At 37.1% G+C, this 20,846-nt stretch overlaps 1 protein-coding gene across 1 annotated transcript; it reads left to right on the top strand.

Moving 5' to 3' along the window:
* Nucleotides 1–2,006: 2,006 nt before the first annotated feature.
* LOC145784837 (uncharacterized) lies at nt 2,007–20,574 on the top strand. Its single transcript, XM_082596678.1, has 7 exons — nt 2,007–2,125; nt 4,896–5,014; nt 9,395–9,521; nt 14,560–14,660; nt 15,765–15,877; nt 16,522–16,648; nt 18,020–20,574. Exons 1-7 carry the CDS (start codon nt 2,095–2,097, stop codon nt 18,098–18,100), a joined length of 699 nt encoding a protein of 232 aa, XP_082452804.1. The 5' UTR covers nt 2,007–2,094; the 3' UTR covers nt 18,101–20,574.
* Nucleotides 20,575–20,846: the final 272 nt, after the last annotated feature.

The raw sequence follows: 20,846 nt of genomic DNA on the forward strand, positions 1-20,846 counted from the left end.
GACCGGCGCCGGTCAAATAGCCACTGCCTATCAAGTCACTTTATTCGAAAGATTTTAACTTTCAATGACAAAAATATATTTTTATGCTGTACCTATTTAGTGTTAATTAGTCTAACAATATTTTAATTGTTAAATTTCTAAGAGATATTCAACAAAATCACAGTTGTATCAACAAGCAACTGGAATGTTTCTGCAGCTTTAAATTTATGCATCCTAAAAGAGTTCAAACAGGCTACCATACTATTTGACATTTAACCATTTTTCAAAGAATTGAAAAGATAAATTTTAGGTTTTAAACAATGTTATAGAATTACTGTATTTTAAGCAGGGCACAGCACAATTATTGTTCACAAAAATTTATGCTTTTTCATTTCAAAGCTGTAAGACTAACGGGCCAGATAGAGCTAGACTTGTTTCAGCTTTGGCGTTGTCAAGTACTCTAATGATTTTCATAGACATCAACGGAAAAGAAAAAAATGGTGAAATAGTTTTAGAAACTTGAAAGGACTAAACATTTCAGTTTCAAAATCAATACATTACTGTATATGGTAAAAAAGGTGAGTCCCATACTTGATCCAAGCATCGAGGGCTAAAAAGATAAGGTTACCATTATACTAAGCCATCGGCATTGACGAGAGTAGGGTGGCCAGCTCCTTTTTCTCGGCCCTTTTCCTTCAGCAACTACACCCAATTTATTACCCTGGGTAGAGCCGAAGTCGAATAAGGATTGCATGATTGAAAAGCGAGTTCCTTATTCTCTGCGGCGCCACTGCACCGCTACTTGGATTTTGCACAAATAAAACTTGTTTTACGATTTTGGGAGGATTTTACAAAATTTTACCAACAACCTTTTTGATTGAAAAATGCTTTTGAAAACAGTAATACGAATCAGAAAGCGTTGAACCATATCTAGATCAAATAAATAAATGAGGCTATTTAGTATTTACCAGGGATCTGACGATCAATCAATCGTTTATTTTATCAAAAAAATAAAACACAAAAAAGATATAAAACAATGATGCTTAAGTTTAGTTATTGGTATAGAGAGGCAACGAAACGACTATTATTCGGTCAACTAGTCAGTTGGCAAGATGTACTTCGTTGAAAAGGAGCGATCTTTCTGGCGTCAGCACTACCTGACAACCGTACTCACTATAAAAGAGCGAGCATTGTGTTTCGCTAACCATACCGGTGTAGCCTCCACACTAGCCATCAAGACTTTTCCAAAAACATGTGTTTCTCGGCAGTCGAGTGTAGCAGGAACTCAGCGATGCGAAACACGTGTCTATCGCTGAGTTCCTGCTACACTCGACTGTCGAGAAAAAAGATGTACTTCTCTAGAACCGACTGAGCTGAACTGTTTACAAGGTGTTGCAAGTGACAATTTTGAAATAAAGGAAATATAGGCTAAAAAATACACAACGCGTGCTCGAAGAAGGTCTTTTTAGAAGACGTATTGCAAAGAGGTACGCTGAGAGTAATTGGCATTTTTTGATAACACATTAAGAAAGTTTATTTGATGGCATCTGGCACCATTGTGTCATTGTCAGTTGGGTGTTGGGTTTGTTTGTTTGCAAGCTGCTGCTGCTACTGCAGAACGCAAAACTTAGATGAGTGAGTGAGTGAGCATTTCCCTAGACCCTAGTCTTCAAGTTTTTGACTGGTTGCTTTGATAAGTTGTGTTTTTTTACTTGTAGGCCTATTGTATGTAAAGATAGGCGAAAATTATAGTTTATGCACGTTGAACACTTGTCTTTGCCTTCACCATCAGTCGATCAACTGATTCACTGAGTTTAATAGGGACATGAACTGCTCAACCTTGCTGTTCGAATGTTGGCATCAACACTGAGCAATCAGCACATCATACTTAAGTAACATGAGCATCAAAGACTGGTAACTATGGCCTCTACGAAACAAATATGCTACAGTAGTGATGCCAAGATTAATTTTCAATTACGGTAGCCTTGTTGTAGACTAGTATATTTGAACAATCTATGTTTATAGTACTTTTTCCATAGGCTTGCTTGCTGTTGTAATTTATTCTGTAAATTTGCTGTGGATTGTACTGATAAAGACTTTTACAAGTATTGATTTATGTTAAAAAGGATTACAATCATGGAAAAAGGTTTGTTTTGTGGAAATCTAAATTTATACCCATCCCATATGCTACTTGATTAAGTAAGCCAACAATGTACATTGTATATGCTTTGCATTCAACAAGAAACAGAAACACCCACAAAACTTTATTTGGTTTTTGTTTTGGTAAAATACAAACAACACTTTTATGTCAGGTGTTAATGACATTAAAAGTCATTGTAATTAGTAATTCTCAATTCAAAGTAGACTGTCAGTGCAGCCGCATACATTACAGTATTATTGTAAATATAAAATGTATTTTCTGACAAAACTATAAGTTTTGCTGCTGTGAAATTATGGTTGGTTAAGATAATATGTATGTGGTGCATCACTGTTGAAATATCGGATTGCTTTTTACCAGTTCCCTGTGGAGCACTTATTCTGGTCACTTGCTTATTCAAACTTGACACCTGTGTTTTACTTGATCACTTTAGGGCACAAATTTAATGGCATGCAAACAGCCTTCAGTTTCTCAGTTTGTAATTATCATGAATGCAAATGGTTAGCACAGCAAATTGTGGTTAGCACATCAATATTAAAGGAAAATTAAGTACCTGTACTGGAGTTTCTATTTATTGAAATCACCAGTAATTTTTTTTTTCTTAAAAATCTGTTGAAGTCTTATTTATTGTTTGAGCTTCTGGTTTGTAGGGGCCAGCCTGTTACCACCCCAGGTTGAACATGTTTTCTGGACTACACTGAAAGGCTGCTAGAGTGTAGCTACTTTTTGGTTCCATTGTTCAAGACATGTATAACTTCCACTTTGTTACATGGTTGAAAAATGGTGCAATCGAAGGTGTGTTCTGCGGCCTGTTTCACTATACCACATTTGCAGCAGAAAGATGCTACTCCTTAATGATGGGCAACTGAGCAGAAAAGCTTGACACACAATGTCACACATATGATGATAGTTGTGGTGCACCCTCCCACGCCTGTGTAAGTAGGGACCAGTGATGGGTGTTGAGAACGAAAGAGCAAAGCCTGGTAGTGTTTGACTTCCAGTTAGATTTATGGTTCGCCCACTTACATGTAGAAATGTTTTGTTTGTCAGCTTCATTTACAACAGAAATTGAGCGGCTTGCATGAATAGGTGTCTCAGCCCTCAGGGTGCTTATTTGAGGAAGCAAAAACCTTGGTATAGAAAGCTTTTTTGCAAAAAAGGTCAGCGGGCCGGATGCTAGCCAGAATAGGGATATTATCCAATGGTGTGGAATGCAAGTATATGTGGTCACTATAGGTATGGTGTTGTTAATGGCGGTGTTGACGTTATGGCATTTAGCAAACTGGCACACAGTGAATTACAGTACTATAGTTGTATGCAAATTGTTGCATGCATTTCATTGCTTTGCAATTTGCAACTCTAAAAATTATTGTGTTGTCAGGGCCGTCGCTACAGGGGGGCGTGCCCCCTCCCCTGACAAAGACCTGTGCACACACACTTCAGGCACTGAAGACTGGTTTCAATTTTAGTTTCATTAACTAGGTGGCTAGTAGTAAAAATATTACTTTTTATGGTTTTTCCACTTGTATGTTGATCCGAAATAAAATTCATCGGCAATTATCAAATATTGCCTTTGGCGATAACGATAAACGATAACTGAAAAAAATAATTGAGCGATAACGATAAGCGATAAAAATTTATCGCCGATAATGCCCATCACTGAGTGCAAAGCAGCACAAATGCGCAAATCTGTTTTGGTCAAATCATCTTGGTCATTTCGAATCAAGCCGTTCACAACGCCTTTCAGTCTGCCAATGAAGCGGTCTGTTCTTCGATTGTTGTTGTCGATCATACGCCAAACACTGATGGAGATGAAAACATGACTTAAGATTAAGAATGTATGACTTAAGAACAGTGTTTGTATTTCTCCAAAACAGTGGGTGTTTCTTGTTGAGTACAAAGTGTGTCAATTTGCATGTCAATTTTTTTTGGGTCTGCTACTATTCGGTGAGTCCGATTCGGGTGAGACCGATTTGGTGAGTCTGATTCCGTGAGTTCCTAACCTCTAACCCCTATCTCTTAACCCTAAAACGGCAATGATAATTAGACTATGGTACCCAATAATTTTAAAAAAAAAATTAAAAAAACCACTAAATAGGGATCGGACTCACCAAATCGGACTCACCGAAACGGGCCATTCTGATTTTTTTTGGGTCAATTTGCTACAATTTTTAAATACGCAATACTTTCTTTCGTATAACTATTTGTATGAGAAAGTGCAGACTCGACGACCTCCTACGCCTTCAGGGCTACGGTCTTTCGCACTCTCTCATTGGATGCACACTGTCAGTTTTGTTTTATGTATGTTTCGGTGTTTCGCATCCAAACAAAAATAAAATGACCATCTATCCATTCATGTGAATTCTTGGCTTGCATTATACTATGAATCAAGTAGCATATGAGTTGAAATCACCAGCTAAATTTTTTTTCTCAAAAGTCTGTATTAGTTATATATCTTGTTTGTTTATATTCTCTCTGTTTGTTTATATTCTCTCTGGTATTCTGGTGAAAAAAAAAAGATTTAGGCGTGCAATTAGGTTTCTGTGAAAAAAAATTACGGTACTCCGTTTGGACCCCAAAGTTAAGGTCATTTTAATTTCTGGTTGTCTTCTTGTGACTTAAGTTTAGCATGTTGAATCAAATTGTTTTTGTATAGCTAAACATCAGTAGGTGCCTTGGACCTTGGTGAGTAATTTCTATGGGTACTCTTTAGATGCCAACAAAGTGGTGTACTGTACTTTTTAACATTTATTTTTAGTGTCAGGTATGCGTGGTAATGGACGAAGTGGAAGACTTGTAATATTTACCCTTATAGCTGCTGTATGTGTTGCTGGCTATTTTGCTTTCTCTTTCATGGATCAGTCCATGAAGTTTCAGGTAGGATGAGCTTTTAACTTTGAGGATTGTTGAATGCTATAGGGGCATTACACGTCAATCCACCAGGCCATGTAACCCACCATCTCATTTTTCAATATAAAGTTTACAAGCAGGTAGAATGTTCTATTCTGAATCCAAAAACGCTTGTTGGAATGAAATTGGTCAAGCAGAACAGAAGTTACAGTCATTTCAAAATTGATTGTTTTTGTGACCGTTCATCCGTGACGAGACGCTCTTTAATTTTAGTGTATTTTTAAATGCTTGGTATATACATTCTACTTAATGAAATAAGTTGCAACTATGTAAGATTGATGTATTTGTTGCTGTGACTCCAAATGTGCACCTAATTTGTTTTTATCCACATGGTGGCAGTAAGTATAGGGGAATTTATAGCTGGATGCACTAAAATCACTCATGCGTAACGGTATTTTCAAAAGGTTGTAACTCAAAAGGGACAGCACCTATGAACTTAAATTTGGTGTTGTTGGAAAGCCCTGAACCAGGAGATTTAGCTGTGAAAAACTTGTTTTGTATATTTGATGATATGGAGTGTATAATGTGATTGGTAAAAATACTAAAATACTGATAAATTGAACTGATAGCCACTCCTATATTAGAAGTGATCTATACTGTACATGGGTCAAAAATACTTTTTTGTTATTTTTCACTGCAGGGACAGTTTTTTTTCTATTCTATTTAACCTATCTCAACATAAAATGACAAAAGTTTTGATCTTGTATCCAAGAAAAAAGTGTGCAGAGCAAAAATCCAAAATGGCCGCTATTTTCTATGAAAAATCACATTTTTGGCCATAACTTCCTTATTTTGGGGTTGTTTTCACTGGTTCTGGTGCCCAACCCTATGTTTGTGGGGTCAGGCAATATGTTAGTGCACATCAGAAAATTCACTGACAATTGGAGGTTGACTTAATACTAATTTTTACAAAATTTGTTGTTTATTTCACCTTTGTTGAGTTATTTCTTTAAACACACTTTCAATCTCCAGGCCCAGGGCATTGTTAAAAATGTAACATGGTTTTCTCCGAGAAAAGATCCAAGTTCCTGAAACTGTCACAGGGACAATCTGTTGCTTTATAGTGCCCTGAATGTCATCAGTGCCAGGTGGTCGCTGCCAAGTTTCATCTTCTGTGGCAGCACGCATCAGATGATCTACTTGAAATGTTGCATCCCCATTATCGTCGAGGTAAAACCCAACGACCAACGTACCATCTTTTGTTTTCTCCCACATCCCATATGACGGCAAATGACTGGTTTGGCTGGAACAGTTCCTTATCCTGACCCTCTGTCTCTTTAGCTCCTGTAAGTGTTTGCACTATTTCCTCTTCACAAGGGAAGACCACTGCTTCCTCAACTTGGAAATCATCTCCAGGGAGTGCATTGAGATTCTTAATCATCTCCTCTTGGGATACCTTGTTGACCTGGTAAAGATCTCTGGGGACATCTGCATCATGTTGGTGGGTGACTCTCTGACATTGGATTTCTTGCCTTAAGAATGTCTTTAGCTCAGGTGGCTTTTTAGAAACAAGAGTTTTTACTTCATGAACAGATGTAAAAGGCCCCCATGTTTTTTTTTACATTTCACAAGAAGTTGGTCAATAAACTCACTGGCTCTCACTTTCTTTTGCAAATTCTCTTTCAACCTTTGCTTTTTCTTCTGTTTCTGCTTGTTGCTCCAGATCACCTCCATTTAATCTAGTTGTTTGAGAATAGTAGTGATTGACCGCTCAACTTCATTGATTTGTCTTTCTGACAGCATAAGGTCATCTTTGATCCTCTTAACTTTACCTTGAACATCCTGTTTGAGTGTTTGGCCGATTGTGAAGAAAGATAACCAAACTTGGCCAAGTACCTCTCTTCATTCAAGTTGTTTTCGGCAGGTTTTCCGTTGGTCTGATACCAGTGTATGGAGAGGAGTTGCTAGAGCAGCATTAAGATCAACATCCCAATACTCAAGCTTGTACTGCAGTTCTACTCCTTTTCTAGCCTGGGTGCACATATCTCCAGGAAGAAGATGATTGATCGCTTTGTGGAGCATTGTCTTCCATTTTCACATGTGTCCACAGTCCATATGGTAGTCCTGGAGGGTGTGTGTCTTTTTTCAGCAAGGTCACTGCAGGGCTGAGGAAGGATGTCAATTAACAAATCGTGGTTTGCTCGTTCCACACAGATAAAAAAGGGCATTGTCACTCGGTATGTAAAATTTGCAAGAGCTTTGAATCCAGCTATGATGAAATCATTCTCAAGGTAAATTTTACAAGCTAGAACAAGATTATTAAGCGGCGTCTTGGCAAGTAACTGCTTCATGTACGGAATGCAATCATAGACTGCACATGGTTATGTCATCTCAGTCTCCGTTTTTATCTGAGGATATGCAGCATGATGTTCCAATGGTATTCCAAACCCAAAAGCAAATCATTGAATACCTAAAAATGAAAATTCCTAATGTCCAAACAGTTGAGTATTTCACTGGTCACGGGTGTGCAGCCCAATATAAAAATTGCAAATCCTTTCACAATCTTTGCCTCCACAGGAATGACTGTGGGATTGATGCTTCGTGGTCATTTTTTGCCATAAGTCACAGTAAATCTCCATACGATGTCATTGACGGAACTGTTAAAAGATCGACAGCAATGGAGAGTTTAAAATGGAGAGTTCGAAATTAAATTACTGACACACATAAAATGTTAGAACATTGCCAAAAAATATTCCCAGCATTCGTTTTTAGATAATATATACAGATGTCCTTGCTGACACAAGAGAGCAATTGAAGGAAAGATTTGCAATTGCAAGCACAATCAAAGGAACATGGGGGCTCCATTATTTCAACCCACTGCAAGGATCGTCATAAAGATTGGGATAAAGCGCGTGAGCTGTGATTGAGAATATTCACTAGTGGTTAATCTGCACGTAAAGAAGCGCAACAATCTCAAACTAATTGAATGAAGGGAAGTTTGTTTGTGTGGTTTACGATCATAATTGGTACATCTGGATGGTTAGCACAACAGACCAAGATAATGAGGATGCAAGCATAGATTTCATGCATCCACATGGTCCATCGACCTCTTTCCGTTGAGAAAGGAAATACAACTCTTGGGTTCCTTTTGATCACATCTTATGTGTCACTGATGTACCAAACTTGATATCCATACGTGTACAGTACAACTTGTCACTCGGCTCATTCACAAAGATTCTAGAAGAATGGGCAAAGCATTCAAATCATAATTAAATTTGTCACTGTTGAACTCTTGAAAACATTCCCTTTTCTCATGCTTTATTCATTCACATTTGTTGCTTTGTCTGCTTGCTGGAGGCTACACAATTTAGGATTTGTGCTACTTACAGTAGGATACTCCATCAAAATTCTCCAAGTTCGCAAAATTTCCATGGTCTAGTCGGACTCTACTGGTTTATGTTATAAAGGGTTAAGAAGTATGTATAATGGAATTGAGAGCAAAGTATTGCCAGTAAGTCATTGAAATACATTTATTCCTGTAACTTTTCATATTGTGAGGGACATGGTCGAATTAAATTATTACGAAGGGTCTTATTTCTACTGAATTTGCCCTTATTTGGGCATATTTTTTTCGATTTTTAAAGCGCTGAATTGAGACCCTCAATGTGTAATATACAAAACAATATTTTACTAAGTAATTGACCTGTTTCAGAGCTTTCAAATGAGATATTACACAACTTTTTTCGATTTGTCCTTTTAAAGTTATTATCATTTCAAGTATGCGTCATGCTTGAGTGACTTCGATAGTATATCGTATGTGATGACCCCTCATGACCTCAACAGAAATGACAATTGATTTTTTTTTACCATAAATGAATTATTGATACCTAATGAGTATGTGTTTCAAACTTGACTATTGTACATAATCAATTGTGCAAGTGACAGCTATTACAAAATTTGACTGTGATTTAATCGATTTTGATATGCTTGAATGACCACGAAACGCATATATTTTAAATTGGCATAACTCGACTTCCACTCGACCGATTTTCTTCAAACTAACTTTATTGAAATCAGAATTAATTGGTCTTCCAGTATACCAAATTTCAACTAAATCAGCCACCATGGGTTACATTTGAAATTATTTTGGGTGGCTTGACATGGAATGACCCTATATGAATATTGTTATGCTATGATGTTATATATATGTTATGAATATTTTTGAGTATAATATTGTCAAATCATCAAGTAGATCTCACTTAGTGAAGGTTGACTCTGAGTGACTTTTTGAAGAGATCTTCTTTGCTTGTCTCTTTTGGTTTTTTAAGTTTGGATGTTTTTATTTGCTTAGGTCCATGATACCTTCAATGAGCTGACATGTGTTGTTTATTAATTACTATTGTGTAGGAAGAACATCACCGCTTAAGCGTCAAGTATTCGAAATTATATGAAGAGTATAACAATGCTGAATCTACAATTGAAAAAATGAAAAAGAAATCCAAAGAAAATGACGTTTCAATCGCTGCACTTCAAAGTAAGTGGTATTTGCATGAACATGGTGATTGGCACTGGCGCCGACTTACGGGGTTACGGGGTGGCCACGCCACCCCGTAACGGCTGTGGCGGGGTGGCAGCCACCCCGTTTAGGTTACATTACTTACTGCAAATAAATGTAATTTGAACGGACGTTTAAATCTTTTTTTGATCATTGGTTTTCGCTTCAAGTCAACGTAAAGCAAGAGGTGAACCAATACAGTATTGCGAAGAAAATGATTGTTTTTGTCACAAGCATACTCGCGTAACATCAAGCAAGCTACGTGAAGATTACGCAACACGTGGCTACGAGTTTTTTCCTTGTTGTTGTTGCGATTGTTTTATTTGTTACTTGTCATAAGTCATTGTTACATTTGTTAGGTTTACAATGGGATTTATTAATCAATAAAATACGACCTTTGCATTGCCTCCCTTAAAAACCTTTTTTGAAAATTTTTAAACTGCTCATAATATCGCTATAAATTATAATATGACAGCTATAAAATACTTGGAAATAAAATTATCTCGATGATTGATAGCTTCACCTCCTAAATGAATAAATGAATATCTATTTTCAAATTTCATTAAAAAAATGCAATTTTCGAAACTTTTTAAGTTTTATGTAAAAAGTGCACTTAGTAAAGTAGCAGTTTTAACGTTCTGCAAATTTACACGTTTACATGATTCTATTCGAGGAAAGCTACACCCCCTGCCAATTCCCAATTTAATAAAAGCAACCTTTTTCAATTACTCAAGATTTTGAATTATTTTCCGATTTCAATTGGAGTGTAGGCTACTGTCATCTACTTCATGCTTTAATTTCTACTTTGTTATCTACTTCATGCAGTAATATTGCGTGTCAATGCGTGACAAACTGTGAGGCGGGAATTTATTGGTCTGACATAGGAGTTGCTTGTTACATCGTAGAAAAAATTACGAAAAGTCGTCCTGTAAAAGTCTGAGGCGGGAATTTATTGGTCTGACATAGGAGTTGCTTGTTACATCACAGAAAAAATTACGAAAAGTCATCCAGTAAAAGTTTTCGCTCACATTCCAGTTTTATTCAGCTTAAAGATGCCACCGCAAAAAGCGCTCAAAATTGCAGCCCTCCACTGAGTCATTTTTTGTTGCGTCTACCGTCTAGTCTGGATTTCAGCCAGCATCAAAGTGACCAAACGCCTGAACGAAATGAAAGTGTGATACTGCCAAAAGGCGTAAGCACGATCAAGGAGGTGGAATAACCGAGCACGAGCAGGATAATCGCTGTTGAAGGGAGAAGCTATCAAAAATCGTGGGAGAGTGAATTCCCGTAGCTAGAATACAATAGATGCAAAGATAGAGCATTCTGTCAGGTCTGTCCAAATGTTAAGTGTCAGAGCAGCAATGTAACAATAAATTTCACGACATACCTCCTGCTTTAAAGTTGCTTTGGTAAATTATCGAGCTACAAATCAGGTGTGATAAGACAATTGCATCTACGAAACACGCTTAGTAAAAATCAAACAAAAACATGCAGTTTGAAAGTTTTTAGGTTGCCATATTGCGCTATCGCCACCCCGTGCAAAAAGAAAAGTCGGCGCCTATGGTGATTGGTGATATGTTTCAGTTTCACTAAAATAATATTATACTTGCTTTATCACAAACAAACTTGTGTGATTTGTCAAACCTTTTTCAATTTGTGATGGATTGTGTTTTGGTACAGTAGTACTGTAAATTTCAAAATGTGTGATCCTATCCATTTGTGGGCAGCAGTAGGCTACTGCATAAAAAATTTTGTATCAGTATTCGCCTTTTGAAACAGTTATCAGTTATGTAATTTATAACAGTTCAAATTCTGGTTCTTAGTTCCAAAGTACCCACTTACCTTAGGCTAAAAGTAACTTAGTAGCCTACCATTTTCAAATTTTAGTAAAAGTTTTAACTCAGCTTTGCAAGCGACATACGTTTTGAAGCAAAAAAGAACTAAAAGTACCATCATGACGACCAGGGGAAAAATGAGTTATAATTCATTCAGCATCAATTGTTTCATGCAAAGTCATTCATGAAACAAATTAACGCAACATGTTAAACTCGGAATGGCCCGATTCGGCGAGTTCCCTATTCGGCGAGAGCCTTTTTCGGCGAATGCCCTATTCGGCGAGTTTTTGCAATTTTATTTTTGAAAGGGAATTATCGGGTACCGTAGCCTAACTGTTTTCACATCGTTTTAACGTCGCTGAACGTGCAGAAAGGAATAAAAACAAAATGTTTGAACAATTAAATTAAAATTCGTCATGTCAGTTCAGTTGAGTTGTTTTTATTTCTGACCATCATATGAAAAACAATACACGTCAACATAGCAAAGGTAGAAGCGACAAAACGCGAACCCTAAAACGTGCTTGAATTCGTCATGTCTGTTCAGTTGTTTTTAAGGTAGAAGCGACAAAACACGAACGTTAAAATGTGCTTGTGACCGAAGTAAGTTATTGTGTTGAAAGATATTTGGTACGGTCGCAACACCTTCAGAAAAATTTAAGATGTGAAAGGAAAATAAAAAAAAGAAAATGTTACAAAAAAAAATCATGTTTATATCTATAAGTTAGTACTTTTGATTTTGAATAGTTAAAATGATTAGTTTGGATCAACAAATGTGTGGCCTACAGCTTGGATTGAAAGGAAATTATCGAGTACCGTAGCCTAGTTATCCCTACCAGCAAAAATTTGTTCCAAGAACCCAGTTAGCCTAACAGTTCATTTTTACATTGTAGCAACAGAATGAAAAGGCCAACCAAATGTGTGGCCTATCGTTTTAACGTCGCTAAACGTTGAAATCGTGTAGAAAAGAGAACTTTGATGACTAGGATACGTTGCAAGCCTTAAAGCAGCCGGCGGCCATGGCCGCTAAGTAGTGCTTGAATGACCGCCTGTGCTACCTCCTCCATCGGCCAAGTTTGGCCACCGGTTTCTTCTAGCCAATTATTTAATTTCGCAATAGAATGATCTTGGATTAAAAGTCGAAAATATGTAGTATCAAAGAGTGACGCAGAATTAGGTCAGCGCATAGTCACAACTGTTGTATTGAATATATCCAGCTGCGATCACCAGCGCTGTAAGTCTTGTTTGCAATTCCCAATGTTTATTTTAACGAAGTGTTAATCCGAAGTGCTATTTTACATCGGCTGGCAATATTGTCGTTTTTATATGGACTCAATGTTGTCGGACATTGAATCGTTGTTAAAAAGGAGAACTAGGTTAGTTGACATCCGTGGGTAAAACACGTGTCTTCATAGTTGAGAACGCTGTGGGTTAGTGACTTCACACCCTCAATGGTGACATCATAACGGAATAAATGGTCAGGTTTTATGAAAGGTTTTACTGAGTTGCGAGCAGTTAAAACAATTTAGGGTCGTTAGATGGTCCCGCAATGCCGGATTACAATCCCGATAAAGCATTTAATGCGTGGTACAACGATTCTATTGCAGGACGTCGCCCAGACTTCAACAACGTTAAGTGATCATTTTAACATTGTTGCAAGTTTAATGCTATTTACTTGTGCTATCGTTATTGTATTTTGGCCTCCAAGCACGCAGATTTGGCCCCCGAGAAGGAGCTCTCGGTAGGCCACGATGGCTGCCGGAAAAAAACACGAGTTTTAAGGCCTGCGTTGAAAGTGAGAAACATTCACAGAAGTCCTTCGATACGTTGCATTTTTAAGATAATGTATTCAGACGTTGAATCAATGTACAAATGAACTGTTAGGCTAAATGGGTTCTTGGAACAAATCGAAGGGCTTTTGTGAATGTTTCCCAGTTTCAACGTATCCTAGTCAACAAAGTTCTCTTTTCTACACGATTTCAACGTTTAGCGACGTTAAAACGATGTAAAAACGGCAATTTCTGCTGGTCGGGATAACTAGGCTATGGTACCCAATAATTTCCTTTCAATCCAAGCTGTAGGCCACACATTTGTTGATCTCAAACTAATCATTTTAACTATTCAAAAGTACTAACTTATAGACATTAAACATGATTTTTTTTGTAAAATTTTCTTTTTGTTATTTTTCCTTCATTTCTTAAATTTTTCTGAAGGTGTTGCGACCGTGCCAAATTTCTTTCAACTCAATAACTTACTTCGGTCTCAAGCACGTTTTAACGTTCGCGTTTTGTCGCTTCTACCTTTTTCTACACCTTTGCTATGTTGACGTGAATTGTTTTTGATATCATGATCAAAAATAAAAACAACTGAACTGACATGACGAAATGAAGCACGTTTTAACATTCACGTTTTGTCGCTTCTACCTTTGCTATGTTGACGTGTATTGTTTTTCATATGATGGTCAGAAATAAAAACAACTCAACTGACCTGACTTAACGAATTTTAATTTATTAGTTCAAACATTTTATTTTTATTCCTTTCTGCACGATTTCAACGTTTAATGATGTAAAAACGGCAATTATAATTAGGCTACGGTACCCGATAATTCCCTTTCAAAAATAAAATTTTAAAAACTCGCCGAATAGGGAACTCGCCGAATCGGATTAGCCGAATCAGACTCGCCGAATAGTAGCAGACCCTGTTAAACTATATAGGCTACCTTGTGAATGTGTAAACGTTTTATGCGTTACCAATGGTAGGCTGATGCATTGTAATTCAATAAACATTTTTGATCACATTAAAACAGATTTTTGCATTAGCATATAGCTGCGTTTGTTTGCACTGGGCACAGTGCCAGTTGACATTGTAGTTGGAAAACAATGTCAAAATGTAACTTAGATACTAAACTCATAATTCATGTTTTGCAACTGTTTCGAAAACTACAGTATACTGTCTTCATCTTCAGTGCACTGATATTTTGAAAGCAAGGCAAATAACGTGATACCGGTGCTTAAAAAGTAATTCTGTGTAAAGTGTTGCCCAGGTTTGGTCCCATGTATACTTAATAGATTTGAATGTCAGACTGTCTTGTAGACCCAAAAAACAGCTACGTATCTTCAAAAGAATTCTTTCGAATCTGTACTTACCAGGATTTCATTGACAATATTTGCAAATATATTTGACAGGCAATATTGAGAAAGTAAAACAAGAAGAAAAGAATTGCATGGACAGAGAAAAAACGTACAAAGAAAAGGAATTACTACTTTCGACTTGTCAAGGGCAATTGGTATAGCAAGATTAATCGTGATTATGGGTCCACATCTATTAGGCGCAGACAGTTAGGCGCTGGTCAAATAGGCGCGCACACCGTGGCGTCTGGATATTTAGGTGCGGAGCACTGTGGCGCCCGTTCATTTAGGTGCTACTCCTAGTAAAGTCTGCAGATTGTATTAGCTCAGCTTTGGCAAAACCTAGTCGGGGTTTTGATGGAAGACTAAGTTACTCTTTACTCAAGCGTCAAGCCTACCAACCGCTTGAATATAGGCTACGGTATATTTTTTACTGATGTTTAGTGTAGTTATTATTTGACTTATAGGCCTATAACTAAAAGTGAACTCAGTCATGTTCGGAAACTTGAATAATTTATTGATAAAGCTTTCACCAACGCAAACCTGGACTAACAACAAATAAATGCCGAACACGCCCATTAAAAAAAACATATTTTTCTGTTCAATTTAAGATTTTGTGTGAAAAGCATTGCCGATTTAAGCAGCTTCACTCACCGAAGCCATGACATATTTTTCTGTTCAATTCAACGTTTTGTGTGAAAAGCATTGCCAGATAAAGCAGCTTCACTCACTGAAGCCATGACTAAAAACAAATAAATGCACGCTCATTAACAAAACAACATATTTTTCTGTTCAATGTAACATTTTGTGTGAAAAGCATTGACCTACCTGCCAAGCTGATACAATCTGCAGACTCTACTAGAATTAGCACCGAAATGAACGGGCGCCACAGTGTGCGCGCCTATTTGACCGGCACCTAACTGCCTGCGCCTAAAAGACTTGCTCCCGTGAGTATTGGGTTTCCTCACTAAATATGCAATTTTTTTAGTGAACAAAAAGCTAAGTTGATGCTTGAAGCTACAAATATCCTGGTGGTGAGATCTTAACCTGCATTTATGTAAGACATGTAGTTACGTGGTTTTCCATGCATATTAGAAAAAAATCTCTCTGAGCAGGGGTTTGTATTTTGAAGCTAGAAGTAACTGGTATTGTGTGTATACTGTGTGATCCATTTGCTTTATAGAAATAGTCCACTAACACCACAAAGATTATTATCTTTTCCGTACACTGAGCATATCACAGACTGCTGATTTTTTTCCCAGGGCGAAGAGAAGACGGCCGCAGAAAAACTACGCGCAAATAATGAAAAACTTCAAAAGGAAATATCATCCTTAAACGAGAACATCACATTGATGAAAGAAGGCGTTGAACAAACGTAAGTGACTCCACACTGACATTTAATCAAGTATATTTTAAGCATTAACGGAATGATTGTGGTATGAAACAGAGTTGGGTTAGTTACATTACAATTACACTATCAAAATTGTTAATTAAATTACATTGTTCTAAAATGTTAAAATTACAATTACTTCCAAATGTTAAGTATATAATTAATTGCACACTTCAATAGCAAAAATGAAATGTTTTAATACTGTATTTAAGGTCATCGATGATTTTGTAGAAGTTCGGGATATCTTGCGTGCAACTTACTAATGCAATTGTAATTTGGACGAAACTATTTTGAAATTATAATTACACAACAACAAAATCTCAATGATTACAATTACATGAAAATATTTAATTAATTTCATTCGATGGCAATTGATCCAATTCTGATATGAAACATTGAATATGATCAGTTAATCACTTTTTTTAAAAGTTGAAATTTCTACTGGTTTTCTGCCAGTGGTGTAAAGCTTCCATTAAATATGTGAGTGCTATTAACTTCCCAATGATTTTTTTTTAGCCCTGGAATGATTAGCTTACCTCCACTTTTTTCAGCGTTGATGAAGAAAAACTGTAATTAAAAAACAGAATGAACTACTTAACTTTTCTAACTTTTAATGGCATTGCATGTAGAAACGCGCAAAAAGCAACCATTACTGACATGGAAAAGTTGGTGGCAGACTTGCAACAGCAAAACAAAGAGCTACATACTCTCAATAATGAACAAGAGAAGATGCTCAATTCGAAAAATCAAAATAATGTAAGTATCACATTCTAATTGCGCAGTAACCCTGATAGCAAAATCTTTCTATTTTACATTGATTCAACGTTGAATCAATGTAAAAATGACGGAACTTGCTGTCGTTTAAGTCATGGTCGTTAACTGGTGACCTGTAGTCGTACAAACTCCTATCGGTTTCATTGAATGAATTGAAGAAATTCTAAATGCTATATTTTACTCCTATGTTTAGTCCCTCAATTAGTGTTTCTGTAGAAAATGTACCTTGCGTGAATGCACGTACATCGTACAATCGGTCACCGTCTGTTTTCTTTCGATAAAATTAAAAAAAAACAAATAAACTATGAAATTGTAATTTTGTTCATTCTTCACAACAATTTATGGAGCAAAAAAGCACATGGTGTTACAGTTTTGCTCTAAAGTTAAAGCATTTTTTTAGTGTGTAGTGTCACTGTGTTTCTATCAGAATGCACCAGAAAACATGATTGAAGTTTTGTGGTTTCCTGGTTTTCTGATATTGTGGCATTTGACACAATAAGCCGACAAAGATTGATATCTACAACCAAATCGAATCATTTATTTTCAATTCAAATCGTCATGCAAACAGGATACACGACTGGCGTTGCGTTTGCATGATTTCCTGTGATGTGGCCAGAAAACAGACGGATCCTTCCACAGTTCCGTGGTTGTATAGGTAGACAGACTATTATGTGTCAGTGTACGACTCGTATATGAACAATGTCTTTTTCGTGCTGTTGCTAATCTGGGATTTTGTTTGAGGCCAGAGTTTCTCAAATCTAGCCCAAGAGGCTTTTGTCCAGAAGCGGCGGGCAATGAAAATAAGTCTTCATCAAGAAAACTGTCTTTTCCGTAAACTAATTTTAACGAATACTGTACAAACTCATTACCTTACTCTTAATTCTTTTCTTAAAACCTTGAGACTGAGTTGTCTGTCTTAATTTCTACAGTGAAGAGTTGGTAATGATACTCACACACCAAGGTGACAAGGTCATCGCTGTTCATTGTCTCTTTTCTTGCACTTGGAATAACTTAACAGCAAAATTACAGCAGGCCTACTTATTACATTCAGTTTAGCCATAGCTAAAAACGGTTGATAGGCATTTCTCTCTAGAGCAGCATACTTTTCATAATCACGAGAGAAATCAAAAGGGCTAAAGTCGAAGGGCGCCATTCCGCAGTCGACGGCGTGCCTTTAAGTGTCTTGCCAAAGCGCAGCCACATGCTCTTGAGCGGTGTTGGACACTTGGACAGGCGGCCTTTCGAACCATTCCTCTCACCACTCGGCTACGCAGTCAAGAACGTATGGAGCGACTAAAATGCTTGAATTCCTTTTCAACATTGGTGTGTGACGACCTAATTTGTATCGTGCAGGAGCAATCTGCTGCTGTTGGCCAACGGGCCACTGAGGCTGCTTCCCCCCAAACCGAACAGAAGAATGTTTCTCAAGAATAAAGCAACAGCGAACCTTTGTGTCAGGCGGCTAAGCCAGTTGTTGTATGTTTACAATATGCACTCGTTTAGTTACCACACATGTAGAGTACATTTTCCAGTGCCGTGATATGACATAACTATTTTATTAACGCACCGTGGATACTGATGTCAGCGTCTATGTTTTCAAGATTTGCTTCACTGATCAAGCACATCTTAGTGCAAATTACAAGTTTTTCAAGCGTGATGCTGCTTTAGAAAATGTATTTTGTTTCATAAAAATATACAATATATACATGTTAAAAATAGAATGTTCAAAGCAAGAAACCCATTTTTGAACAGTAGTTGATATGTTATCACGTTTGTTCAAGTTCATGTGCGAGTTTGCAAACCACCACACTCTTCATTGCTTGATAATACCGGTATTCATTTTCTTTACCAGGCTGCACTGTAAGTTATTTTTCAGCCATATACACTAAAAATTTAATGTCTGCAATTGTTGTGATGCTTGCCAGCTTCAATTATTGTGGCCTATTGCAGTTAAGGTGCTACCTACTTCAAATGAGAAATGCAGAAGCAATGGAGAATCCAGGGTTTGTTAACACTCGATTGGTTCTTTTTTAATGGAAGTGTGTCGATTGTTATCAAAAGTACATTATGCTTTGTCATGCACAATATGTAACAATAATAATTATTGCAGTACATTAGTACAATCATATTAACTTTTCGTAGTTTTAGGCTACGATACATTTTTTTATGTCCTAAGTTAAGTGTGGTAATTGCAGAAAAATACTTTCCAATATGTAGCAGAAAGTTTATGGAAATTTTTGCGATTTAAGTAAGTTATTTCAAGGTGATGTGAATACTAGGAACTGTGTTGGAAAAAGTCAAACAACTTCATTGTTCATTCATTTTATTTTTTTGCTGCATTGTGAGATTCTCGAAATAGGAACATTGCTTCAAATATTGCATTATTTTCTTACCCCTACGGTAACCTGTTTGTCTTCATCTGCAAGGTACTTGCCACGTTTTTATTGTAGTCTATCGCGTCGTCGTGGCGCCATAGCCATTTGAGCTGTTGCTCGTGATTTTTATATATGTTTTAAAAAGTTGACCAAAAACCAGCAACAGTCTGGAACTGCGATGGGAATTTAACCAATACTTGGCTCCTGAATGAATTAATGTAACAACTGCGACATTTCAGGATGTTAGTTGGTTACAAGCGTAGAAGTTTAATACTTGCCTACAATCCCTCCTTCCTCCTGTCACAATCTTAACTTGCAATCATTCATTTGTTTCGATTTAGTCTGAAGTGGGAATAAAAAGCTGATTTTTTGTACACTTATGATTCTTCACGGTTAAACGCAAATCCGAAGTACACACATATTGTAAAGTTGTCCTGGCATCCCTCGCTTGCTTTACCCATACTGAATTTTAACACAAAAAGGTAAATAGTCTCTCCACACACAACGGCTCCCGGCACGCGAAAAAAAACGACAATTAAGATTGAAACGTCCGAGTTCTCAGGCAGGCCGTCACAGAGAACAAAGAAAAACCGCAAACCCAACGTCAGCACAATTACAAATCAGTAAAGCAATCGAGCCGCTGGAACAAAGAAAAAACTAGTTTATTACGGTACGGAAAATGTATCCGGTCTTTCGTAACTTTATGGTCTTTGCTCCTTCAAAGGTCTCCATGCTAAAAGCAAAAATGAGACAGAAATGTTTATCAGGAACCACCACTTGCATCTAGTCAACATCCCAGACACGTTGATTCAACGTAAAAATGACGGGTTTTGCTGTCTGGGATGTTGACAAGGAGTCTGACGTGATATTTAAATTTTGCACTTGTAACATGCCGGTACTGACCTATACTCCTGTTTATTTGGCGTTAGTAATCTACAGGGATTCAAACCCCGTCAGCAAATCTGTTGTTACAATGATTTCATGTCTGCAGACGTGGAACCAATTTAAAAAACAACTTGCTGTCTGGGTGGGAATATAAAATGGCGGCTATTTGTTTTTGTTTTTTTATGCGGTAGAATTTGAATGCGTGTTCCTAATTAACGTGCTTTTTTAGCGAAACAAAGTTTTCTACACTTGTATTAATACCATCATTGTTGTGTTGAGAAAACTCGTGTATTGCAATTTGTAAGTTACATTGGGTAATTATAGGTTACACTTTATGAACCTATCGCCTTACCATTCTGAAAGAAATATAACTTGTCATTTGCAATGTTGGGAGGTAAAACGTATACCTAGAAATTATATTGGCTCGTGATAAAACAAAGCTCTTTGACTATGCATTACGGTAATACAATCATCTCACAGATTTAAGGAATGTGTGCTCAAGGAACTGTGTACCAGGTCTTTATGATGCTGTGTTTGTGAGTGGTGCAGCTAATGTATTTGTTCGAACTGTATATGTCGTTGACTCTGTAACAAGAGTGCATGTTTAATATTTTACTTTCCGACGTGAATATACAGAAATTTAAGACGCATCTGATTTGTTTGTACAGTTAGAAATAAGATCACGTGGTTTCGAGCTCACAAGATTTATACATTATAGGGAAATATGCTGATTACGCCTTCGAGTTTACTCTTCGTTTTTCTTATTTGTTCTCTAGCAGCCTTCCAGTGTAGTCCGGAAACATCATGAACCGAGAGTGGTAATAAATGGTAAAGACCCTCAGCCCCAAACGCTCAACTAAGCTGCGGTTCCCTCAAAATTTTTCTCCGCTGCGGCATCCATTGCCCAGCCAGATAACGTG

Source organism: Aplidium turbinatum, chromosome 15 (genome assembly GCF_918807975.1).
Source record: "Aplidium turbinatum chromosome 15, kaAplTurb1.1, whole genome shotgun sequence".
In the NCBI taxonomy this organism is placed as follows: domain Eukaryota; kingdom Metazoa; phylum Chordata; class Ascidiacea; order Aplousobranchia; family Polyclinidae; genus Aplidium; species Aplidium turbinatum.